The following is a 27781-nucleotide window of genomic DNA, read 5'->3' as shown; positions in this document are numbered from 1 at the left end:
TTTATTTCAGGTAGATTTATTCTGTTTGGATTTGTGTTTACATTTCATTGACATTTACATGATGACAGAAAGAGGATGTGTACACACTGATGCGTCCATGACAGCAGTTTAGGAACACACAGTTCACTCCACACAGTAACGAGTGATCACATGACTTTTGGAGTGTACAGTAAATTGTCTGTTATACGGAGCGTTTCCCTTCGAGTCCACAACAACAACGCAGAAGTGTGTGTGTGCGTGCGTGTGTGTGTGTGTGTAACAGACAGACAAATCGCTCGGAGCTCTGAACGAGTGTGTGAATGTTCGCTTGGGTGCAGCGTCACTGATCCACGGTAAACAAACTAAGGAAATCCACGCGCCACGTCCTCCCTGCTTTAATATAAAAAAAAAAAAAAAGCACGTCATGTGAACATTAAAGGTGCAGTCAGCGTGGAGAAGCCGAGCCGATACGCTGATTATAGAGATACAGAGATGAAAGAATGCACAGATTTCTCTATCTAGTGTTTAACAATTCTGCCAAGAAAGAAAAGACGGAGGTAGAAGGATGGTGAATCTGTTCATCGGCCCTGGACCTGGTGAGAAACGTAATCTCATTAGAGGTGAAACTCGCTCGCAGGAAACACACGCTGTGGACAAACCCGTCATTAGTTGGATCGAAATCAGGGCAGGATTTTTCATAAATCTGTATTAAAGGTGCGGTTCAGCGCTTAAAGGTTCAGTATGTAAAATTTACAACCGTTTCTAGACCTTAAATAATCGGCTCATTTCAAAGACACCGTCAAAAAAACTGTAATTGACAAAAATTCAAAAATTAATGCCTCTTACTGGCTCTTCAGTTCAGGTTCCTGTTTATATTTTCTGGCCCAGAAGTTAGCTCCGCCTCCTGTTCAGCTCAAAGATTCAGCTCTGCAAAGGTAGCAGAGGGCTTTAAAAAATTACACACTGCTCCTTTAAGGTTCTGAGTTCTAATCTACTGTAATGCTCTGTATTTACACTGAATGCTGCTTTGCAAAAGTTAAACTGGTACAAATAAAAGTAAACGTTTATAAAAGTTAATTCATTTCATATTTCTGACTACATTTTTTCTGGCCCAGAAATTAGCTCTGCCGCCCCCTTCCTGCCAAAACACAGCCACATTTCTTTTACTTAAAAGAGAAACTGAGCATAATTTTAACAACTGTGTGAAGTTTAAAGTTTTTCTTTCAGTTGTAGTCTCAGAAACAAGCAGAGGGCTGTAAAAAAAATTACACACTGCTACTTTAACATTCCAGAAGGTTCTGAGTTCTAATCCACTGTATCAACAAAACCAAATTTAGAATGGATTCTGCTTTATAAACGATAACACCACCAAAATAAAAATTAAGGTAATTTTACACCTTTACAAGCAAACAATGGCTCTTATCGATTTCTGTTTACATTTTTCTGGCCCCAAAGTTAGCTCCGCCCCTCAAGCCAAAACACAGCCTTTCAAGTCTACCCTTTTCTTATTATTTAAAAGGCAACTCAAAGATAAATTTAACGGTTGTGGGAAGTCGAAGGCTTGGCGATGTTTTAGTGTCAGTCGTCTCGAAGGCAGCAGAGGGCTGTAAAAATTACATACTGCCCCTTTAAGTTTCTGAGTTCAAATCCACTGAAAGGCTCTGTGCTTTGATTGGATTCTAATTCAGCTTTTAAGAGATATTAAAAGATATTATTATCCCAATTTAGCCAAATGTGCTAGCTATGGTGAAATGTCAAACATAAATAAAGGCTTTAAACTAATACTTTGCCAAAAAATCAACTTCTCCGTTACCTCATCTGGAGTCGACCAGCTGAAACACTTGGTGTCTGATGGTAGCTTTTGCACTGGAGCTATGAGGCTAATATTTTCCCTAAACATATAAAATCTTCATATAGCTACAAAAAACATCATTTTTAAAATAATATTAAAATTCTGCATTTACGCTGCATCACTTCAGGATGTTTTTTTTCCCCCCATCATCATTAGCCTTGTTGCTGGAAAGTGAAGAAGCTAACAGTGGACACCAAACACGTCTTCAGCTGATCGACTACATCTGGGGAATTGTCGCTGAACCGTTCCTTTAATACAAATACAATAAAATAAAATAAAAAACTCCCCTTCGGCAGTCTCTGGAACATCTAACCTGCAAAAGAAGAGGCTCAAATTAGTGAAATATATAAAATTAGCCTAAATGACCAGTCTATCCTTCAACAAATTCTTAATTATAGAATAGACACAGTAACCTTCAATGTACAAACAGGTTTTTAAAAAGTTTCCAGCATCACAAAAAATAACGGCCCGGCTATTGTTGCAAGATCATCAAAAAATAATCCTACAAAACATTCAAGTAACTGAACCACATGACAGTACAAACAAATACAGTTAAAAAAGATGCAGCTGCTAAATCTTCCAGCCACAAACTTCGAAGGAAGTTACTTTCAGATTCAATATGAACCTTGGTTTCTTTCTTATAAGATTTTTTTCCCTTTTTTTTTTAAATCTTATATAAGTATTAGAAATGTGTCATGTGACACGGGTCAGCATAGCTGATACGCTTCAAATGCATGAGGATTTTTAGAAAATCCATATAAATGAAGACTTAAAGTGCACTTAATCTGAAGGTCAAAACGTAAAATAAATAAATAAATAAAAAATATAAATAAATTAATGAATTTATAAATCAATAATCCAACATAAAATAAAAATGAGCACAAATTCAGCATGCACATACAGAATGATCACGACATCTTACCAATGCTTATGAGAAAACCTGTGGACAAGATATAAATAAATAACTGACATATTAATCTATTTAATGTATTCAAGCTATCATTTTTAAATAAAAACTGACTTTTAGATATATTTATATTTATATATTATATAAAGCAATCAGGGTGTTTGAATTAAGTTGCTTTCACACTTGGTGTCTTTTTTTTTTCCCTCAAAAAAAAAAAAAAAAAAGAAAGAAAATAGCTGCCCAGAGCACGTAACATAACCACACTGTAACCATAGCAACACTCGTGCACACTGTAACCATAGCAACACTCTTACCATTCCTAGCTAGTATCAGCTAACTAACTTATATAAAAAGGGAACAAAAAAAAGGCCAAATGTGAAAGCAGTATTGACTTTTAGCTTGTTTAGGTTTCAAATTTTTTCATGCATTCAGGAGAAAAAAATATTTCTTTGAGTCCGAGCTCAAAAAAAGAACTCAAGAAGTCACCCGAAAAAAGTGCCTTAAGAATCTAACAAAAAAACATCTAAAAACATCAGCTGGCAAAATTCAAAAAGTATTTTTTTTTCGCAAAACTTAAACCCAAAACACCTGGATGGAGAAGTTAAGATGGTGAAATGAGGAAAACAGACATTTTTTCCCCTCACGCATACAGAAAACCTTTAAAGTGAACCGCCTGCACATACGTATCATTACAGTGTATACACATGACCATCGTTTATTCTTTTTTCTTTTCCTTTTTTTAATCTTTAAAACGTCTTCAAATAATAAGCTTGCCAAAGATAAACCTCTGGCCTAAGCGTGCTTCGTTAAACAGAATGTGTAAAACAATCCAGCAGTGATGTGGTTTAGTACAAAAAAGAAATTCTGACAATTATAATCAGGGGGGAGGAAAGGGAAAAAGAAAAAAAAACAAAACAAAAAAAAAAAAACACCCACTGTTAGAATTGGTGTTCCTCAAATATCTAATGTAGCCACGTCTTATGTACATAAGCGTGAGCACTGATAGCGGCTGCTCCCGACACACAGCAACTCCTGGACAAGCGTAGAATAGAGGAATAATGAATAATTAATGCTAGAGGAACGAGGACGAGGGCAGCATCTATGCTAATCGGAAAAAGCAAATAGAAAGTTGCATTCATTCACATTAGGGAAATTGGGTGAAAACGCAAATAACTCAATGGAAATGGTGCGGTGATGTAGCACAAAACACATCCATACTTTTAAAAACCACAACATGAGGAAAAAAAAAACGAGCTGTAATCACCCACAACGCTAGTTAGCAATAAACGCTAGCTAACACACGCTGAGGAAACTGTGCGAAAATGGAAAAAAATGTAATGAAACATCCATCTAGAGCTGAGGAAAATATCATAACTCAGGATCCGTGAGGAGAAAATACTGATCTGTGTTCACTCACAACGCTAATCAGCAAAGCTAGCGTAACAAACCTTCAATCCTGATGACTCTGAAGCGCTAAATGCCTGGACTTAAATGGAAAAAGAATGAAAATGCCCTTCGAAACAACTCCAGCCTTTAAAACCACAAGAGTCCGGGGGAAAAATAAAGACTGATCTATAATTACCTCAAAGTAGTTAGCAATGCTAGCAAGCTAACCCCTCAGACTCCCAATGAGAAACTGAGGGAACTGGGAAGTAGCACAGGAAGCAGATCATAATAAAAGCGACCATTAAAGATAACATAATGAAGAACAGAAAATAGAAAGAGAGAGAGAGGAATAGAGAAAGAAAGACTGATCTATATTTGCTAGAACGCTAGTTAGCAATGCTAGCATAACAATCCTTCAAATTTGGGAAATGGAGGAGCGCACTGAAGCAACACAGTGAACAAATTGATAAAAATAGGGACATTTTTACCTCAGAAAAAAACCCTAACCACTTAAAATCTCCACAAATTGATCTATACAGGTTAGCACAGAGCTAGCATAACATAACAATCCTTCAGACGCAGACGCAAACACAATGTTTGGATGTAACAAGAGATGAAAACTGAGCGGAAAAAAGCCAAGTGTACTTTAGAACTCAATCTTATTGAAATCTAATGCTCTAGCTGTGAATTATACGAGGAAGTTGTAAACATTACACTGTTAGCATAGCTAAAGTGGAAAAAATGAAGGAAACTCAAAGACCTAGAGTGAAATTAGCAGTGTTAGTCTAATATTCCTTCAAACTGGGGAATCTGGGGGAATGTGCTGAAAGTTTAGGACATAGCAAAACAAAAAAAACTGTTAATATGCCTCACTGTAACCTCTTTATAGCTGATCAGAGCAGAAAAGATCGACTTGTATAGGCTAATTACGACACAGCATGCAGCTAGCGTTAAAAACTACCTCAGAGAAAACCATGAGCGAGAGCGAAAAAACACTGTGGTCCCAAAATCTAACAACCAGAAAGGAAACTACTGCTAATTACACACAACGCTAGTTAACAAACTCTCAGATTGTGGCTTTGCTGCTATTAGCCTATCCAAAATGATCAAATGCTAAGATGCTAGTATGTTCAAGCACTCTGGAAATGCTGCAGTGTAACTGGAAAAGCCAAGACGACGACGTTCTCGCAAGACCAATACAACCGCACGTTTTATGGAGCGCAAGCAGGACGTCGAAGCGCGGGTGTGTTTTTACTATTTTCATTTAAGTGGATAAATCTAAACAAACAAACAAAAAAAAAAACAACTTACTGCCAATTATTTCATGAAAGGAAAACGAGAGAAATATGAACATTTGAATTTTTAGCCGTTCTGGAAAACTAGCCATTGAGGATTTATGATAATAAAATAAATAGCAAGTTAATATTTAAACCTACAATCAGAGATCCAAAATAAAACCTTTCTAATAAAAGCTGATTATATATTGGCTAATTGTAATAAATGGGATCGTAAAGTGTGACCTGAGCTGAAAGATGAACTACACATACTTCATGACCTCAGATAAAGCGAATTACGTAAATTATTCAATAATTACGTGTGAACAAATCTCTTATGGTGGTTTCTACTCGCATGCTGCCCTCTAGTGGTGGCAAAGACTACAGCTCCAGCCTGCTTTTCAATCTCAAGGAAATGGAAATCTTGTCCAGGAGTGTGTATTTAAAAGTGTATACGAAGACGGGAGCAACCATTATCGTGCGTCATCGTTATTGACTACGCGGGTTCGCTTAAAAAAACAGCCTTTCTCTCGTTTCACTTACTGATCAATCAGTCGAAAGAAAAAATAATAATAATAACAATAACAGTAAACGGCGTGTCTACAGTCACAGCGACTTCCCCACCTTTGACTCAGTTTTGGGAATTATCAGTGGAGTACGTAACACAAAGCAGGAACAGCAGCTCTCAGTGAAACCATGGATGATTAAATCCGAGTCGTTTGCCATTGTTTCTCCCGTTAGTTCCTCTGAAACTTGCTTTAGTGTTTTGAGAGCTTTAGAGTAAAACACGGCCTTGATTCCAGGAGCTTGCTTCGATCTCTCGGCTTTGTGCTGATCGTTCTCTCGTTCGCCTGATCCTCAGCCGTCGATAATGGTCACGTCGATGTGGGACAGATCGATCATGTGCCTGCGTGATCATAACACAAACAACTTAGCTGCTAAGCTATTTACATAAGCTACCTGCAGTAAACAAACAAATAAAAACAAAACAAAACAAAAAAACAGTCGTATTCAACCAACAGCAGCGTTTTATTTCCAGTCATGATGTAACAGTAGAAAAATCGTAATTCACGAGAGAAAAAAAACTTTATTTATAATCAGTCTTTTTTACAAATCGCATGTCTAGCGTGAAAATGGCTGACGGTATTCGCCGCTGATCTGCTGCTCAAACTGTTTTAACGTATCTGTGCAAACCAGCATGTTTAACCTCTTTCGATTTAAACTGCCAACCATTACAATTAATTTATTAACAAACGACACGTCGTACTTTTTTATCTGTTTATAGTTACGATTAATGTTGTGAAACGTTCTTAATTAAGAAACGTAGCTACAAACCGTCGTTCCCTCACCAGGTTCTTGTTTTTCTCGAAGTTAAAACACACAGCTTGTCATGTTGATAAGCAGCCGCAAAGCGTAAGCACAACTTAAACGTCCTGACGATGTCGGAAAAACTTACGGTTAACGTGCAGCTTTAACTCCGACACTGGAGACTCCTTCCTTATACGTTAAATAAACATGTACTTTCAGAAAACTTCACCATATCAACATTTACACATTTTTACTTGTTATGTAACGGTACATTTTTAGTATGTTTATTATTAATCGCAGAATAGGTGAAGCATCTAAAATGCAAGTCCGCGTGTAAGTTGTTGCTATAGAAACGATAACATAGTAGCACGTGTGCATATGCTTGAATGTGCCTGTGCTGATCAGTGGTCTTTAATCAATTTCTGAATATCGTTATCGTTAAAATTATTAGTAAAAGCTATTAGATTTAACACGTTTTAATAGGAGTAATGCACTTTTGGGTCCTATATTCCTAATTAATATATTTAACTACATACTTGTTTATTGTTAGTTAAATCGAACATACATAACATTTTATTTTGCGTTAAAAAACTCAAAACATTCTCAATTTAGTGCATTTACAGAAAGAGAGGACGCTACTTCAGAGAGCACCGTTTTACAAAAATGAAAAATAAAAAAAAAACGGAGAAGCTCCAGGTGAACTGTGCTCACCTGTGGAAGCTGTGCTGGAAACTCAGAGCGTGCTGAGGATTCACAAACGTAGCGATGGCTTTCCTCTGCTGCGGCATCATCTTAAACATCTACAGAGCACAACACACCTTTAAACTAGAAATCACTGATATAGACAGAGAAATGTCTGATTTACTCTCTTTATGAAGTGTGACTGTATTGCGTCTTATTATTCTCTGAACATTTAGCACAGAAACCTGCTCTGTTTGTAAAGAGCTTTAATAAAGGCTCTCTGGCCACAAGATGGCGTCGTTGCATACTCATATAGCAGATACACTCTCGACACATACACAGGAAACTGAGTGACTAGCGCCACCCAGTGTACTGAAGTGTTACTGCATAACACTTAACACCATCTCTGCTCAAGTTAGAACTTAGTTTATCAACTAAATGATCAACATCTGACACTGGAGACTCCTTCCATAAATGTCAAATAAACATTTCCTTACAGGAAAAATTCACCATTATCAAAGACTGTGATTTTCTTTCCGTCTCTGTGAATGAGCTGTTGCTATAGAAACGATAACTTATTAGAACAAACGCATTGATATAAACCTGTGCTTTACAGAGCTGCTGTTATAGAAAATGAATCAACACCTTCTGACCAATCAGAATCCAGAATTGTATATGTTGTACCTGTATGGGGCCGATGGAGTTGAGCAGGTTTTTGATCTGTTTCTCGGTGGTAGAGGACGACAGGCCGTCTATAGACACCGTGCTGGGCTGAGACTCAGCAGCTCGGGTATTCTGCCTGTTCTGCGGCGCCACCCGACCGCCACGAGCACCACGACCACGCCCCCGACCCGAAACCACCACCTGCACAGTGACGAGACCAAAACACACACACAAAACTTAGGCCTAGTCCACACTAACGTGTTATATTTCAGTTTCCTGTCCACAATGAAACGCAAAAACAATAGAAAATCTGTCATATATACAACTGAGCAGTTGAGGGTTAAGGGCCTTGCTCAAGGGATTTGAACTCACGACCATCCAATCAGAAGTCCAACGTCACCATTCGGCACTCTGAAAGCGATCATAAAACACACTTTCCCAACGCTGCTTATATACTAATCAAACATGAAATTAAATTTCCTAATACAGGAAGCAACACTGCGATACCTTCTGCCATCTTGTGGTGATCATGTGACAATTACTTGACTTGAAAATTGTTTGACTATTTATTTACTTACTTGTTTGTTTATGAAATTATTTAATAACCCCCACCCCCAGCTCCCCAGTATGGACAATAACTAAAACCACATCTAATAGAGGGAAAGAAAACAATGGAAAAAATAATAATAAAGGGAGAGAGAAAGAGAAACACAGCGGAAAAAAATATATTTAAAAAAAAAAAACCTAAAAAACATGAGAAACGAAGAAAAAAAACATTGTGCACTTTTACGCATCAACAAACTAGAGACAAAAAAAATGTAAAAAGAGGGGAAAAAAAAAAATACAAAAATATATTTCCCATCGTCCAAGCTAGTATGTATAAATAGGTGGAGTTTTTTTCTCTTTCTTTCCCTCTCATTCTCTCTCTTTTTTTTAAAAAAAGAGTTATTCATTTTAAAGAGCAGATTCGAAAATGTGTTTGCAAATGTGCCCAAGTTGGTCTGGACAAGGCCTTCATCCTGTGACAGGTGCGTGTTTTCTGGAACGTTCCTCAGCCTTTTTAAGTTAAACTCGTAATCCGTAACTTCCTACATTAAAAAAACAAAGTTAATGCCGCCTTGAATTTGTACTCAGGAACTTCGGATGGTCTCCTCAATCACGAGATCATCAAATGACGTCAAATCAAAATGGCTGCTGACAGCATCAACAGCACTTGTTGTTGTTTACAACAACATATATGTGTGTGTGTGTGTGTTGATTGATCAATCAACACACACATATGTTTGTTAACTGTAACAGAACATGGAGGTGTTGATGTTTTTCCCCACTTTGTAGGTCAAAAAAAGGACGGAATTCCGAGTTCTTCCTGAATACAGGATCATTTGTGGGTTTTTAGCTCGTTTGAGGACGTACCCGGTTACTCTGGTTCACTTCAGGCTGCTGTTGCTGCTGCTGCTGTTGCTGCTGCTGCTGCTGCGGAGGTTGTTGTGGTCCAGCTGTTGCCACCGTGACCTTCCTGACGGCGCTCAGTCTCTGCTGAGGAGTGGCTCGACCAATCATTTGCTGCGGCTGATTCTGGAGGGGCGGAGCTTCCTCTCCCTGTGGAATAAAGATAAGCCTGTTTATTCTGCTTATACACAATGTCTGAGGCATAATATTAGCTCTAACAGGCGTCAGGAATGATGATGATTTTGACGCTGATTTGTGTCCCACTGATAAAACATTTACAACTAGATCCTATAAAATTAAGTTAAAAGCCATTTTACACACTTAACACTTCAAAAATCATGTTATTTTTCCCTTAATGTGTAACATCTCATACTTGAAACATCTCCCCCCTCCATACATCGTGCATGTATAAGTTACAAAAATACATTTCACTACATTTCAAATCAACTTTGAACAAATTCACCCCTATGAAATATTTGGAACAGTCCACAAGTCACATGTTCAACCGGAACATATTTCCTAAAGATCACGTGAAGAAGAAAAAAGTCTTTCGTTCTTTTTTCTAAAGTCATATTATGATATTGACTGATGAGGTAAATTTGAATATAAATGATTCATTAAAAAAATACATTTTAAATAAATCATTACAAAGTCCTTAACGTCCTTGTACCATTAGCAAGGATGCTAGCTGTCTCCATTTTGTGTGCGCTAAAAATCCACACCTTTTCGCTATGTTTCTTGCAGCATTTACTTTTCTTCATTTTTTAAATTTATTTCCAACTTTTATTTATTAACTGTCTGATCTTTATCTTTATTAATAGAGCCTATTTCTTTGCTTCAGTTTGTTGTTGTCCACGAGCTTTCTGAAGGAACAATATGACAAGAGATTATGACAATTCTGACCCGAGCTCCTGCGCTGACGAGTGAATCTATCTGTCCGTCGTCTCTGAACGCTATCATTCTCCCGCCTGATGCGCTGACAGATTAACGCAGCTGAATAGAAAATCCAGAGCTGCTTGTCGGATGCTAAGCTGCAATTCCCTCAGCCGCACCTCTTCCTCCTCCTCCTCCTCCTCCTCCTCCCTGCTGCTTTTGTGAACGTTTCATTTACTCTTATCGCCAGCGCTAAGCTCAAAAGAATATCCGTCCCTCTTTTTTTTTCCCCCCTTCTCCCGCAGGTATTATTACAGCGATACCTGCGACGAGGAAGAAGATTAATTGCGCCCGTCGTGGGATTGACACCTATTTTAACACGGATCAGCGTCAGACGGCTGGAGAGGGAGAAGATAACGTCGTCAATCCATTTTCGAGGATGAGATGAGAAGAGATTCTTTTTTTTTTTTCCCACTTCCCTTCTCTTTTCATGGTTAAGACATTTATTTACGAAGCGGAGTCTGTGTCAAATTTCAAGAAATGATAAAGTTTTACGGTCCCGACGGAGCAAAATGACTTGAAGAAGACTCGCGAACCTTTAAGCCGCTGTCGAAATCTGAAATGCCAAACGGCTCACTCTGACGAGTGCCATTTCAGCGCTTAAAAGGTAACGAGCGTGCTCAATTAGAGACGAGTGCCATCACACGGATACGTTATGGATTTAATACAGTCAGAAGGACGTTCACAATAAACTGACGCTCGTTCGCTTTGTCCAGATTCAAAGAAAGATGACAGGATGGAAGAAAAATATTGAAAGGACACAGCGGGATGTGAACTTTACATCAGGCCTACGTGTCTCACGAATGAAGTCTGATGCTTGACTTTTTTCCTAATATCATATTTTACAGACCTTACCAGTCATATTATGGCATGTTTTTTTTTTTTTTGTTTTTTTCCTCCAGTAGTCATTCGACTACATCACAGTGTGTTGATCCATTTCAGTGTGCCTTACATAACCGCTCCACATTCTGAATTATTATACTCTGGAACTAAATGCTGGACTGATGCTACCACTACCATGCTTCACAATAAAGACTCATGGTGTTCTCAGGGTGACTAGTGTTTTCATGTTAAGGACAAAAAAGTTACTTTTTTAGCTTTGATCAGTCCATAGAACCTTTTCCATATAAATGCTGAATCTCCAACAACCTTTTTTTATTTTTCGGGAAATTCATGGCTTTTTATTACCTTCATTCACAAAAGCAAGTTTATAAAGGTTTTTTTTAATATGTAACAAACTGTACTGCTGGGAAATTGCTCGTAAACTGATGTATTGTGAACCATATCGTGTAATGTAGAAATGCCTTTGAGGATCGTGATGTAATATTTTTGTAATACCATTCACCCCTGCTCAATAAAATATAAAAAAAAAGTATTTGTAACTAATTTTGCTAACTATATATTTATAATTATGGACTATTTTGTGTAGATGCATGACATATAATCCCAATTAAGCTCAGGGGGGGTGAATACTTATGCACTGCGCTGTAACCTGATAATAAATGTGTACTCACGCCCGTTAGTCGTTTAACAACTCGCACTTTTTGTGGGATCTGAGGCGAGCCGCTGGTGTTAACGCGCTGCATGATGGTCCTCTTCCTCACAGCGTTGGCTTGCGTCTGGATCGGTGTGATCTTGTTCTCCTCTGGAGGCGCCGTGACGTTGACGTTGGGACTTTGGAGCTGTGGAACGTGTCTCTGTGGGTTCTGCGTACGCTGCTTTTGCTCTACGCTGGGGTTCTGTAGGCGGGATTTAACGCCATTGGGGGCGGCGGCGGGGGGCGTTGGGGTGGTTTGGGGTTGAGTCGGGGTGGTTTGAGTCTGCATGGGGGTTGTTTGGGGTGTTACTTGGCCCCCGAGGCGCTCCAGCAGCTCCTTTTTGCGCGCGCCGGCCTGCATCTGCCTGCGCATTTCCTTGCGTTTAAGGATTTCCTCACGCAGTCGCTTCTGCTCCTCAATCTTCAGCCGGTACTGACGCGTTTCCTCGTCCTCATCCTCATCCTACAATAGATGATTAAAAAGAATTTCAGCATTTCAAGGCTGTGTTTACCTGCACAGGTGTGCTAGGCTATATTTATGCATAGAGGTATAGGCGTGCTTGACTACATTTATATGCATTTGGCTGCATTTACATGTTAAATGTATGTATGAGCTTGGCCAGGTCCAAAGTGTGTTTGGCACCATGTACCTGTACAGGTGTGTTAGGCTACTTTTACCTGCACAGGTGTGTTGAGCTGTGTTTACCTGTGCAGGTGTGCCTGGCTGTGTTTACTTGTACATATGTGTTAAGCTGTATTTACCTGTACAGGCGTGTTAGGCTGTGTTTTCCTGTACAGATGTGTTGAGCTATGTTTACCTGTACAGGCGTGTTGAGCTGTGTTTACCTGTACAGCTATGTTAGGCTGTGTTTACCTGTACAGCTGTGTTAGGCTGTGTTTACCTGTGCAGATGTGTTAGGCTGTGTTTACCTATGCAGGCGTGTTAGGCTGTGTTTACCTATGCAGGCGTGTTAGGCTGTGTTTACCTGTGCAGGCGTGTTAGGCTGTGTTTACCTGTGCAGGCGTGTTAGGCTGTGTTTACCTGTGCAGGCGTGTTAGGCTGTGTTTACCTATACATATGTGTTAGGCTGTGTTTACCTGTACATATGTGTTGAGCTGTGTTTACCTATACATATGTGTTAGGCTGTGTTTACCTGTACAGCTGTGTTAGGCTGTGTTTTCCTGTACAGCTGTGTTAGGCTGTGTACAGAAGTGTTAGGCTGTGTTTACCTGTACAGCTGTGTTAGGCTGTGTTTTCCTGTACAGAAGTGTTAGGCTGTGTTTTCCTGTACAGCTGTGTTAGGCTGTGTACAGAAGTGTTAGGCTGTGTTTTCCTGTACAGATGTGTTAGGCTGTGTTTTCCTGTACAGAAGTGTTAGGCTGTGTTTTCCTGTACAGATGTGTTAGGCTGTGTACAGAAGTGTTAGGCTGTGTTTACCTGTACAGAAGTGTTAGGCTGTGTTTTCCTGTACAGATGTGTTAGGCTGTGTTTACCTATACAGATGTGTTAGGCTGTGTTTACCTGTACAGATGTGTTAGGCTGTGTTTACCTGTACAGATGTGTTAGGCTGTGTTTACCTGTACAGGCGTGTTAGGCTGTGTTTACCTATACAGATGTGTTAGGCTGTGTTTACCTGTACAGATGTGTTGAGCTGTGTTTTCCTGTACAGATGTGTTAGGCTGTGTTTTCCTGTGCAGGCGCGTTAGGCTGTGTTTACCTGTGCAGGCACGTTAGGCTGTGTTTACCTGTACAGATGTGTTAGGCTGTGTTTACCTGTACAGATGTGTTAGGCTGTGTCTTCCTGTACAGATGTGTTAGGCTGTGTTTTCCTGTACAGATGTGTTAGGCTGTGTTTTCCTGTGCAGATGTGTTAGACTGTGTTTACCTATACAGATGTGTTAGGCTGTGTTTTCCTGTGCAGATGTGTTAGACTGTGTTTTCCTGTACAGATGTGTTAGGCTGTGTTTTCCTGTACAGATGTGTTAGGCTGTGTTTTCCTGTACAGATGTGTTAGGCTGTGTTTTCCTGTGCAGATGTGTTAGGCTGTGTTTACCTATACAGATGTGTTAGGCTGTGTTTACCTGTACAGATGTGTTAGGCTGTGTTTACCTATACAGATGTGTTAGGCTGTGTTTACCTATACAGATGTGTTAGGCTGTGTTTACCTGTACAGATGTGTTAGGCTGTGTTTACCTGTACAGATGTGTTAGGCTGTGTTTACCTGTACAGATGTGTTAGGCTGTGTTTTCCTGTACAGCTGTGTTAGGCTGTGTTTACCTATACAGATGTGTTAGGCTGTGTTTTCCTGTACAGATGTGTTAGGCTGTGTTTTCCTGTACAGATGTGTTAGGCTGTGTTTACCTGTACAGATGTGTTAGGCTGTGTTTACCTATACAGATGTGTTAGGCTGTGTTTACCTGTACAGATGTGTTAGGCTGTGTTTACCTGTACAGATGTGTTAGGCTGTGTTTACCTGTACAGCTGTGTTAGGCTGTGTTTACCTGTACAGCTGTGTTATGCTGTGTACAGAAGTGTTAGGCTGTGTTTACCTGTACAGATGTGTTAGGCTGTGTTTTCCTGTACAGATGTGTTGAGCTGTGTTTTCCTGTACAGATGTGTTAGGCTGTGTTTACCTATACAGAAGTGTTAGGCTGTGTTTACCTGTACAGCTGTGTTATGCTGTGTACAGAAGTGTTAGGCTGTGTTTACCTGTACAGAAGTGTTAGGCTGTGTTTTCCTATACAGATGTGTTAGGCTGTGTTTTCCTGTACAGATGTGTTAGGCTGTGTTTACCTATACAGATGTGTTAGGCTGTGTTTACCTGTGCAGATGTGTTAGGCTGTGTTTACCTGTGCAGAAGTGTTAGGCTGTGTTTACCTGTACAGCTGTGTTATGCTGTGTACAGATGTGTTAGGCTGTGTTTACCTGTACAGAAGTGTTAGGCTGTGTTTTCCTGTACAGATGTGTTAGGCTGTGTTTTCCTGTACAGATGTGTTAGGCTGTGTTTACCTATACAGATGTGTTAGGCTGTGTTTACCTGTGCAGATGTGTTAGGCTGTGTTTACCTGTGCAGGTGTGTTTGGCGTTGGTTTTTGTACAGGTGTGCTTGTCTGTGGGGCTGGTATTTCATTCTTCATCTCTGAAGCGCCTGGAGTCGGGGCAGGTTTAGCAAGACCCCGCCCTCGTCCAATGGCTCCTCCCCCAATCCCCTGACCAGGCCGGGCATTCTGGGTGACCCTGGTCATGGGCCTAGGCTGAGGGGGGCGGACGGGGTCATTGTTGCCGGGGGCGATGGGGAGCTCGCGCAGGTTACTGTTGCGCTGAGGGAGGTTCTGGAGCTGCTGCAGGGACGAAGGTGACCCCTGCACGCACACACGCGCGCACACGCACACACACACACACACACACCAGTGTAAATCTTAAGACTCCAAATCCCTCAGTCTGGCATCTCATCTCTACTTATATATATATACACATACATATATATATTTTCGTACCATTCTTAAGTGACCCATGTTGTTTTGTGGGCGGGGCTTCATCTGTCTAGGTCCACCCTGAATGGGCTGACGGAAGGGCGGCTGAGAGAGGTGCATGATGGGATGCTGCTGCCCAGGCTGGCCCTGGTGTTGATGCTGGTGATGCTGATTATGAGGCAGAGGAGGAATTTCCTGTCTGTGCTGATGCTGGTGCATTGAGTGATGATGCGGAGGTAGGGGCGGGTCGTGGTGCTGCGGCTGAGGGTGTGGCTGCATTAGGCCCTGTTAAGACGAACAAACACACACACACACACACACACACAAGAAAAAAGTCAGAACTGAACATATAAGATACAATTTACACAGCGTCTATAATAGAGAGAATATGTAGATTGAAAAAATGACATTGTTTCTTCCGTAATTGTGTGTGTGTGTGTGTGTGTGTTACCTGCATGCCGAATGGCCCGTGCTGAGGACTGAAGGGGGCGTTGTGCTGCTGTGGAGGAAACGGCTGTCTGTGTCCCATGAAACCGCGGGGCGCAGGCGGGGCAGGAGAAGGCTGAGGGGGGGGCAGATTGTGGCGAGGAGGAGGAAGGTCTCTCTGGAACATTCCACCGCCCGGGGGGCAGAACCCCGGCCCCGGCTGAGGGAAGGACAGAGGGAGGATGTTGTTGTTCAACAGGGGGGCGGAGCCTGGGAGATCAAACAGGGGCTGGGCTGGAAAACGTGGCTCTGTGCAACAGAGAGTGAACAGTGTTATTCTTGTACATTACCAATAATCCAATGCAGGCAAACGTCCCTGAGAAACTGCAAGTCAGTTTGAAGATTATGAACTAAAATCTCTCATGTGTTTAGCGTCAGGTTTTGGTCAATAAGCTAGCAGGCTGTTATTTGTTATTTGGGACGCAGCCGCATTCTCGGGTTTACCGTTGCTGTAGAATGGCTCCCTCTCCTGGTGAGGAGGTGGTGGTGGTCCTCTCCACTGCTCCTGAGGCGGGGGTCTCTGAGGCTGGAGGAAATTACCCTGGAGGTGCTGCGGGAAATCCACAGGGCCCTGAGACGAAACGTGAGCCAAATGATAACGACACACGAAAAATGCATTCGACGGCCTTTCTCTTCCCCAGTTGTCGTGATGGAGGGAGTTAGGAAAACAGTGACATCATCTCAATGCTATGGAGTGCCCTCTGACATTTTCAGAAAAGGTTATTTATATATAAAAAAATAAGGTTAGCTAATAAAACCCATCCTGAGATAACGATCCTCTTAATCTCCCTGCTGAATACCAATCCCCTCATCACCGACTCTTTTATTCTCTCAAAGAAATTACACTTTGCTCATAAAGAGCCGTGCCGCTTCATCTCGGCTCATTACAAATGACTTAAGATGCGATCGAGCTTTTAATCCAAGCAAAGGTGCGCTTGGAGAAAAAGTTACTTAAGGGAAAGTCAATCAGCCGGATTAGCTACGCAGAGCAAAGGAGAATGGTGGGCTCGGGAATTCAGAAAAAAAGAAAAAAAGAAGGTCAGCGGATCTAACACAATGGGAGCTTAAAGACGGCCACAATGCCTCGCTGCATGATAAAAACACAGCGCTGCGCTAATCCTCAGCAAATACGCACTGAGATGGTCAATATGTGACCCGATATGATCTGCATGAGAGATAAAACAAACACCGAAAGACAAATAACGACCATTTTGGGGGCGGGGGGTTGGGGTTGGGGGCTCAGGAGCCAAGGTGAAGCTTCTAACAGGGATTTACATGATGAATTTTATACACTAATTGTGTAAAATAATAATAATAATAATAATAATGTGCAATAACGTCTTAAAATATGAAAATTGTTGAATTCCAGAAGTTTACGCTTAGCTTTATTAGCATGAAATATTAGCAAAAATTCATTTTGCAATGCGTCCAGACACCATGACTTCAGCAAATACACGCGATTAATACGCAAATTATATAATAAACAGGCTGCAAAATAATCTAACAATCTAGTAAATTAAGTTAAATGCAATAATGCATTATGTAATAACATTACACAATTATCTGACTAACCAAAAAAAAAAAAAAAAAAAAAAAAAAAGGATTTTTATATAAAAGAAGAAATTCAAAATGTTATGGTCCAGTTTAGAATACATGGAAAATAAAATCCAATACAGGATCAAGTATGTGTTTACGATTAATATTCACAAAGTCAGCGTTAATATTCATCGGAGAGCTGATATTGAGGTGAGACGTCCCTGTATGATAATCGATGCTAATCAGACACCCAGAGGGACGACTGTAGCTGCTGCTGCTCTGCATTAGCATTTTAAATAACGTCCAAATACGAAAAAAAAAAACACTGCAGGAATATAAAATATAAAACCTCTTACACCTATCCAAGCGTGCGTACGCAGCTCAATTAGTCCGAGGGACCCCCGGTTTAATCCAGAGTGTGTGAGGTGATGTGAAATATTTTCAACCATTTCATTCAACTAATCATTTTTAACCAGTGTTTCAATCCTCTCTGAGACACACATCCATTTAGTGCATTTTTAAGGCGTTTTGTCTAAATTGCGTGCACAAGCTCTATAATTTCGATTTCTATATACTGTGGACGCTTTATTCTAAGTAAGGATACATCGATACAAGACCAAGTACGAGATACTCGTAGTAATCAACCAGGGACGTCGTGAAACGTTTTCTTTAGCTCCGTTTACGTTTACAGAGTACCCCTGAAAAGCGTACGTGTGTGTTCACGCATTTACGCGAATATTCTCGTTCTTTATAACGTTAGCTTGTTGATTTTTAGCTAGCTTGGATCATGTAGAGCTGCAGTGGAGAAGAGCGTGACTTATCTAACGCTGTCTGTAGACATTTTTTTCTCGTCAAGCCACACTGTTTAATATTTAAGACATTTACGTAGATGCCGTATTTCTTCTTAACATTTCGCTTGGCCATTAGTGTGACAGCGTAAACGAGGATTACGCCACATAGCCACATATTTACTACAAGTACAAGTAAACAAGCCTGATATCAGATGTGTACCCGATACCAGTGTGTGTACTGATGCGTCCCTAATCAAAGGCTGTAGCCAAAGCAGACACCACCGGGGGGCGCTGTGTGCAAATACTCAGTTACTCAGTACTCCGTTTGAGACGCAGTGTTTAACTCACAATGTGTGTTGTGTTACTGTGAGGTGAAGTGTGCTCGCTTACCGGGAATCTCTGAGGGCCGAGGTTGGGTCTGGGCTGATTTGGGGCAGATGATACCAACGGAACTGTGAAGAGACAGACACAAATATACCAATTCACTTCACATTTATCATACAGACACTGCTGTGATACTACATCCATAACACCAACTCCTCAGCTAATCAGCAAATCGGTTTGTCCGGTGGGCGTGTCTAGGTTCTTCATACAAATACACAGCCCTCAAATATTTCTAAAGGGGCACTAGCAGTTAGTAGAATTATAACATTGTTTCAATGATTTAAATATATTCTCTCAAATCCTGGCAGATTAGCTCATGTTATAAAATATAAGAGGAGACAGGAATGCCAGTGACTTCCTTTATTTTACTTAAAGATTTCCATGTATGGATGCAAAGATACCTAAATATTCGCCTTACACAGTGTAGTCATAAAGCCACGCCTACTTATAGCTGCTCTCGTTTGCATATATGGTCTCAAAAATACCTAAACATTCCCCTTACTCAGTGCAGTCATAAAGCCACGCCTACTTATAGCTGCTCTCATTTGCATATATGGTCTTAAAGACTTCAGTAGATTTCATAGGAATAGACCTATAGAGTTACAAAGCCACGTCCATATAAAGTTATAAAGTAGTTATAAAGCCACGCCCACTCAGAGCTGCTCTCGTTTCCATATAAGGTCTCAAAGATACATAAATATTCCCATACACAGTGTAGTTGTAAAGCCACGCCTACTTAGAGCCGCTCTCATTTCCATATATGGTCTTAACGACATCAACAGATTTCTATACATGGTGTAGTTATAAAGCCACACCCACTCAGAGCTGCTCTCATTTAGAGCTGCTCTCATTTGCATATATGGTCTCAAAAATACCTAAATATACCCATACACAGTGTAGTCATAAAGCCACGCCTACTTAGAGCCGCTCTCATTTGCATATATGGTCTTAACGACATCAACAGATTTCTATACATGGTGTAGTTATAAAGCCACGCCCACTCAGAGCTGCTCTCGTTTCCATATATGGTCTTAAAGACACACCTTCTAGACGGTCTGCGTTAACGGGTCTTGCGTTAACTGTTCTCGGTTTACCTGCACTTTTAAAAACTGGGTGAATGAAAGAACTGCGAGGTCCCGTACCGTGCACAGGTGAGGACGACGACGGCCCTCTGAAATGTGGGTTGATGTGAATGTTCTTGGGCTGCTGCTGCTGGTGCTGCTGCTGGTTGGAGTGTGTGTGTGGAAGTGCGTGTGGGTGTCCGTGAGGGCGCGGCGGCTGCAGGTCCTGCTGCGGCCTCTGGTGCAGCGCCGGTGAGCGCGGAGGCATCAGGGACTGCAGAGGCTGCTGGGGGATCGGGATGAGCGGCGTGGGGAAAAGACTGGGACCTCCACATTGGACGGAATGGCGCGGCTGAGGACGATGCGACTGAGGAGGAATTATTCTCGGCTGAGAGAGAGAGAGAGAGAGAACAAGATAATACATACTAAAATAGTACACAATATATAATATATAATGTCTAGCTTATATAATAATACAACATAATAACAAAATATATATAATGCGCATATAATAAACAATGTCTAGTATATATAAAATATTCAATAAAAATTATATATATTTAAAAAATAGAAATTAGCTTCATTTTAGTGTTCCTCTTTAGAATATGCAACACGGTACAGGGAAAAAACAACAACAAAAAAACGATTCGCATTTTTTCAATGCTTTGTCCTAAATTTTGCCCAATAAACATCTGGAAACATTTCTTTATGAAGTTGTAGCTTTGAGCTAATCTTTCTGAAAAAATTTTAACTCCATATGCGAAGGGGAGAAAAATTCAATTAAACCGTTACGCACCTCTGAAGTCTGTGTTGTGTTTTTCTTTTTTTTAAAAAATAAATAAATAAATAAATGAGAGAGACACGCTCCCAGGACCAGACATGACACGGCTTTCCTCATCCGTAAAGAGGAATAAAAAAAAAAAAAGTAAAGAAGGGGGGGAAAAAAAAAAAAGCGAGGGGATTACACTCCTCGATGGATATTTAATAATAAAATAAGCAAAGAGAGCTAAATCCTTAGACAAAGTGCAGATTTAATTTGGCGTAATGCTGTTTGATGGACTCCTGCCAAGTCGTTTGGGGTAATCCGTGTATCAACATGGATAAGAGTGAGAGTTGAGCTAATTGACTTTTCTAAAGCAAACCTACTCTGTTCCACTGAAGCACGTGAACCTGAAAGGACGGACGTATATGAGTGGCGGTTTAATGCGCCACAAATGGTTTAAATGCCTAAAAGGTGTCGGTTAAGAGCTAAACCCGGAGCTCTGACACCTGGAGACCAGAGTTTTTCCTCTGAGCACGTATTTAAGAACATTTAAGAATCACTGACTGCACCTTTAACAAGATCATGACCTGGGTTAGAAATAATAAATATTAAAATCCAAAACAGAGTAAAAAAAAACAAAAAAAAACACAAGAAACAAGTCCTCAATACTGTCACCATCCCTCATGTTGATTATTTTCCTCTAACAGCACATCTCAAGGTGGTTTATTCGCTGAAGAAGTGAGCTTAAACCTGCGATGTGCAGCTGCACTACTGTCAGAGCCTCTGTTATAGAAAATCAGTCAACACCTTTTGACCAATCAGGATCCACGATTTAAGTGAACAATAAGTGTTTACCTGCATGCCTAAGTTCATTGGCATCAGTGGAGGTCTGTGTTCGTTTATCCGTCCTCTTCCTACGCCTCCGTCTTTACGGAAACCTCCCATCCCGAACGCGGGAGGTCCTCCTCCTCTTCCTCCACCTACTCCTCCTCCTCTCCCTCGTCCACCAAAGCGACCTTGTTTCCTCAGCCGCTCCTTCTCCTCAAACTCCAGCAGGTCCGCTTTGGCCTCTTCGGTCAGTTCTGAAAGGAAAATATTAAAAACCAGTAACGCGAATGCTCGATAATAAAACAAGGCTGAGGGATAGTTTCTTTATCGGACGTACCCAGCGTTTCCGGAATGTTCCGCCGTTTGCTGGTGGCGTCGGAGAGACGGACCACGGTGCTGTCTTTGCGCTCGGTTTTGAACCGCAGCCGCTCGGATTCTTCATCATCCTCTTCGTCCTCGTCGGATTCTTCCTTCGTCTCGGTCTCAGGTTCGGCTTCGGCCTCCATCTTAAGAGTGAAAAAAATTACTCGACAAAACGACAGGACGTTCATTAACACTAGACAGAGCGCGCTCTGGGCGTTTCCCAAACCTAAATAGGAAACAGTGTGTACATTTCCATATAGTCATCTCTCACCTCCTCTGCTTCTGTAACCTGGGAGACATCTTCGACTTCCTCCTCAGGCTCCTCCCCCTCCGCCTCAGTCATTTCCTGTTGGTCAGGCTGCACTTCCTGGGGCTCAGCGCCGTAGTCCTCGACCTGCAGGCAAAGACAGGAAGACAGTCCCAACTTGTGTTCTTTTATACCACAGCAGATTTTCAAACAACTGCCGTTTATATTCATTAGTGACCATACGCGTCATACTTTTTATCCGTTTATAGATACATTTATTGTTGGGGAACGTCTGTGAAACAGGACCGATCTGCGTTTGAGCTTGATAGCTGAAAAACCCCAAGAAAAACCCCCATGATGATGATGATGATGATGATGATTAAAGCTCGCACGGGTGCAGACGAGGATCGGAATGAACATGTTAACGTCACGTGTGAGAAAAGGAACGGCGTGTGCGTGCGTGTGTGTGTGTGTGTGGTAGGGGCGCGATGTAAGATGGAAGAGGGGTGTTGAATTAGCATAACTGTGGGGATCTTGGTCACATTTCTATGCCCCATTAGTATTCCTGCCTTCATTTGAAATTCAATGAGATGTAAATATTCAAGACGACGCACTGAAAAAGTGGATAAAACACACACCCACACAGCCGTGCGGCAACAATATCATTGACCGAGTCGTCTTTATGTGTACACACACACCTCAGTGACAGGCACAATATCACGGGCACAAGTCTCATTTGAATGTTTACATGCACAATACACACCAAAGATCTTCACTAAAAAAAATATATATGCATTATATACTGTGTGTGTGTGTGTGTATATATTTGTATAGCGTTGAATTGATGTGTGTTGATGTTCCAACACAAAAACCATGACCTTGAAAACAGAGATATCACACCAACACACACACTTGTACACAGTATTTGTGTGTGTGTGTTTATATGTATAAACAACCAATCTCATCCAGAAAAATGCTCAAAAGGTGTCTCAGTTGATCTGAAATCCTTTGTATGGGAGACAAAAACGTCTTTCAACATCCTACACATCCCAGAAGCCCATTCACCGATCCTTCATGTGCTCAATACATAAATAAATAAATATGTGAGAAAAGAAGGGAACAAACTCATCAATCATCTGGGCTGTGTCGGCGTGTAAAAGGCTGAGGTTAATGATCTTTTCACCTCTTATCAGATCCTTTTTTTTTTTTTTTTTTTTTTAGATGCTGTGATGTGACGTGGAAGGACAAAAGAAGTTTGGAATGAAAAGAAAAAAAAAAAGATGGAATAAGGTGTTCTGTGTAGATGTGGCTTCCTAACAAGAAAGAAATGCGCTGAAATTAGAGACAACACCGCTCACTTTATATATTAAAAAAAAAAAGAAAAAAAAAGAGAATCTCTTAAATGTAGTGCGCATATATACAGGGGTTTCCGGTACATCTGCCACTCATTTGTTTTAGTTAAAGGTGCAATAGTTAATTACTATTGTTTATTTCTTACTTTTACAAATAACATGGATAAATTTGTAAAACATGATTTTTAAAAAAATGGGTTAAGCCAAAAATGGGTTAAGGACAAATGTATTACAAGGCTGAGAAAATGTATTAAAAGGCTTGTTTGTGTTTACGTCACTTTACTCCGCCCACATCTCAGTCTGAAATCATTAAGTGCCCAGCACAGCTAGATAATTCTCCTATGAGCAAAGAAATCACGCTGTGCTTTATAAAAAAAAAAAAAAAAAAAAACATTAACCAGAAATGCATTAAAAACCAGAATAAATACAGCACTTTTCCAAAACAGAGTAAGTTTTTAGTAAACGTAATCTGTATGAAGCTCTGAATTGTTTGAATATAAAAAAAAGACAGCTACAGCGCTCATGAACATCCTCGCAAATCATTTTGAGACGTATTTGGGTGTGTTTATAGTGATATAACTTGGCTTTTAAGCAGCTGAATGTCCGAGTGCGCTTGAAAGTGATGTCTAACGCTAGTTAGCATGCTAACTCTAGGTTCTGGGAATAGAGCTTTGTGCAAACGGGCAGGAAAGAGAGGCGGAGTCAAAGAGTTTAAATAAATAAATAAATAAAATCGTGTTCAGCTCCACCTACTTAATAGTTAGAGACCACATCCTGCCATCCTGCCCTTTCCCCGTCACCATGAAACGTCAAACGTGACGACTTGGACCAATAAATCGACCAATAGAAGTAAACGCGAGACGACAGAAGGAAATGGTGCTCACTTGAAATTCATCATCCAGCGGCTCGTTGATCTGCAGGTCCAGCACTTCGTCTTCGTTTCCTCCCGTGTTGTACTCCATTCCCTCGTCATCTCCGTACTCGTCTGCCCTGTACTCCTCCTCCTCCTCTCCCTCCGTCACGCCGTACTCCTCCGCTGCGTATTCATCTCCTTCCTGGAGCTCGTAAGATTCGCTGAGACCCGACGTCGCGTTCAGGCTCACAGCTGCACCCTGCGCACTAACACACACACACACACTTTAAATCTACCATTCTGCACAGAAGAGTAAATGTTTACCAAAAAAAAGTCTAACAATGATTAGCAACGAAAAATTCTCAAACTGCCGAGTGACGTCAATCGCTTGGTTTGTTTTGTCGTGTTTTTTTTTTAAGATTCCAACCAATCAGGTCGCAGCTCAGAGGCCAGAGCAGTATCGCGTCATTAGAAATGAGCACAAGGAGGCGTGAATCGCATCTACGCAAAGATATTCACAGCTACGTGAAGCGAGAGCGTGCTGAGAACCCGTTGCTGTGCGAGCAGTTTCGTTCAGCGAGCACTGAGCACTTCACTGTTTAACAGCAGATTCATATCAAACCTCGTGTTCTGGTCTTCCTCGTCACTTTGCAGCAGGTCGTCGTTAAGCTCTTCGTCTGACAGCTCTGACGGATTCTGCAGGAGGATTAGAAACGATTATTGTTGGTCGCTGCACCATTCTGTATCTAGTGTAGGTGTAGTCGTAGTTACATAACAGCACACCTACCTTCTTGGATGAAAGCCAGTCCTCCTCGAGCAGGTCGCCTTCGAAATCACTGGTGAGTGAGAAATCAGGTTAGAAACACGCTCCTTTTTAAACAAACACACAACTCTCTGAATCGCTCTTTTAACTGAACAAACGTCTCTGACGGAAACGAGAAGACGACGCGCGAAAGGTAAAGACGTTATCAACCGCCGGGCGTCTAAATGTTCCGCAAATGTTAAATCAATTCCTGAAAAGTCACCGGAGGAGGAAAGTGTGAACGGTTGCGCGTCTCTCACTCCGCAGAAGAGGAGAAACAAAATGTCATCATGAGTGCGCTAAAGTCATTTTATCATTTTCATCAAGATTGAAGTTCATCAAAAAAAAATTTCTGCATGTAACTATCTTTTATTACTTTTTCATTATTTTAATAATAAGACTTTTATTTATTGTATGTCTCATATTAACTTTTTATATAAAATATTATTTCTTGTTTTTTCCTGTCACTGATCAGCTGTTCCATTTTACTTTTACCATCACATTACTTTTATATTATTTAAATTATGGTATTTTTATTCTATTTTTATTATGCATTCTTTTTTAAAATATTTTATACTATTATTTTCATTTTCCTGTCCCTGCGATTATTGTAGCATTTTTATTATTTGCATTACTTTTACCATCACATTCCTTATATTATATTACAATATTACTGTATTCTATTATTTTAATTAGCATACTGTTAATTCTATGATAATTCTATTCTCATTCTATTTATAACACAATTTTTAATCTTTTTTTTTTACTGACTTTCACTGTCAGGTTATTTTCATATTATTTTACTTAATTTATTTTACTATTTTAATTCTATTTTTAATATGCATGATTACTATAATTTTATATTGCGCTTTTAATTTTGGTCACTGTTATTATTTGCATTACTTTTACTTTTTTTTTTTTACATTACTGTTATATTTTATTACATATTTATATTTTTATATTGTTCTTTACTTTTTTGTCACTGCTATTATTTTTTGGATTTTTATTATTTTATTTTATACCACATTTTTTTTAATTTTTATTTTTTACTTAACACTGTTAATTAATTTTGCTATATAAAATTTTATTATTATTATTATATATTTTTATTACATTACTTTCACTTAACTGAAACACACCACTCTTCATAACAGATACAGTACAACTTCAACATCCCTTTAACACATTACTAATCATTTATAAACGGGCGTTTGCTCACCTGTCCAGGTCATCATCATCTCCTCTTCGCCTCCTCGATCTCTCAGCTCCCGGTTTATCATACTCATCAAACTCCTCATCTGGAAGAATTCCACACAACGTAATTAACTCCTGAATCGGGACGTGTCCCTAATCAGTGATACGCTACATCACGTCATCCCGGCTTCCATGTCATAGAACGTTATCATTCACGTTACAGCCGGAAAACTTAGTTACATCTTTATCATGGACCGTTCCCAGGCGCTGACACTGGAGACTCCTTCCATAAATGTTACATAAACATGTCTTTATGGGGAACGTCACCACATCAGTGGTTACACACGGTTTCATCAATGTGTACTAAAGAAAATAATAAATTCTGTGTCCAAAAGTGAGCACTTGGTTCATTCTCCTCCTTAGTCCATATGTACGCTCACTACATAGGGCATGAAAATAACATCATGCCATCTAAATATATATTTTAGTGCATTATTTAGCAATAAAGAACCTTTACTATACAGGATACAGCCTAAAATAACTAAAACAGTCAACTCTACTATATAAAATGCCTTGTTCGTCGAGTGAACAAGTTTAAATTGATTGTTTTATGGATTATAAACTCCATAAATCTGGACTGTAGCCGAAAAAATACGAAATTATCCGAAACTACACGAGTCACCCAGACACGACATGTACAATAGATAAAACATTAGCTAACCCCTACATAAGCTAAGCTAACGTTTAACTGGTTTATTTCTAATTGAAATGAATATTTAGAAAGAATATTTTGTAAACATGCATATTTTTTCCCCTTATGGACTCTATCATGAGTAACTCCATTTCTATAAAGCGTTAGAAAACCCGTCATGCTAACTAGCTAGCAAAAATGGCTAACATACCCCGTTTCAATAAAGGTTAATAAATTTAACAGGTTTTTATCTCATACCTCGGGCGCTGGCCGCCATTACAGAGGACGGCAAATGTCTTCAGGGTGTTTATTTCCTTTAAACTGTGGATTAGTGCATTGGGACAGATGCTATCGGGGTGTTTTTGGGACTTGATGTGGATAGTCAGTGTATTTATGTGAAGACGGCGCTGAAGTCATACACAAACATGGCGGACCAGTCTCAGTCGCGCGTTGCATTATGGGTACCATGAAAGGCGGAAGTGCTGAATTCAAAATGTCCGCCGGTTGACTTGTTTGTGTCTTAAATGGCAAATGACAAAATTTCCAAACAAATCTAAAATAAAAGCTTTATATGTTGACATATAATCTCTGCCCCATCCCTGAAATGTCTGAGAATAAAATGTCTGAGAATAAAAATATAAAATCAAACAGAGTATAGTCCTTAAAACAAAAAATTAGCTTTTTCAAGCTAATTCATAGCTTTTACAGAGTTATCCAAAAACATTCAGCAATGGCACTTATAGGCTATAACGTGTTCTTTCTGTTATTTCCCTCTAGAAACTATTGCTTATTTATTCTGAACTTGTAGGTAAACTCATATGTATGGGATATAAGTATGGGAAAATGTTAACACTTCCATAGTCAGTGTTAGCATACAACATGGCCGCCTGAGTTTGTGTGAAATTTGGGAAGCAAAAAGTTGGGTTGGCTGTGGTCCAAGGGAATTTTTTCTTTATTACTATTTTCCTTCCATTTTAGCCTCCTTTT

At 40.1% G+C, this 27781-nt stretch overlaps 1 protein-coding gene across 1 annotated transcript; it reads right to left on the bottom strand.

Moving 5' to 3' along the window:
• On the bottom strand, positions 1 to 27230 carry rbm33a (RNA binding motif protein 33a). The gene is made up of 19 exons (XM_053233393.1): positions 27053 to 27230; positions 26129 to 26207; positions 24895 to 24943; positions 24730 to 24803; positions 24139 to 24373; positions 21927 to 22049; positions 21630 to 21798; positions 21320 to 21546; positions 19783 to 20089; positions 18647 to 18708; positions 16374 to 16500; positions 15895 to 16178; positions 15468 to 15728; positions 15036 to 15332; positions 11947 to 12432; positions 9464 to 9649; positions 8072 to 8251; positions 7418 to 7506; positions 1 to 6305 (listed from the first exon to the last, which is right to left on the bottom strand). The coding sequence occupies exons 1-19, from the start codon at positions 27069 to 27071 to the stop codon at positions 6257 to 6259; spliced, it is 3303 nt and encodes a 1100-aa protein (XP_053089368.1). The 5' UTR covers positions 27072 to 27230; the 3' UTR covers positions 1 to 6256.
• Between the last annotated feature and the right edge of the window lie 551 nt (positions 27231 to 27781).

The sequence above is a fragment of the Pangasianodon hypophthalmus genome, chromosome 4 (genome assembly GCF_027358585.1).
Source record: "Pangasianodon hypophthalmus isolate fPanHyp1 chromosome 4, fPanHyp1.pri, whole genome shotgun sequence".
In the NCBI taxonomy this organism is placed as follows: domain Eukaryota; kingdom Metazoa; phylum Chordata; class Actinopteri; order Siluriformes; family Pangasiidae; genus Pangasianodon; species Pangasianodon hypophthalmus.
Note: the sequence above shows the minus strand (reverse complement) of the source record. Positions and strands in the feature narration are given on the sequence as shown.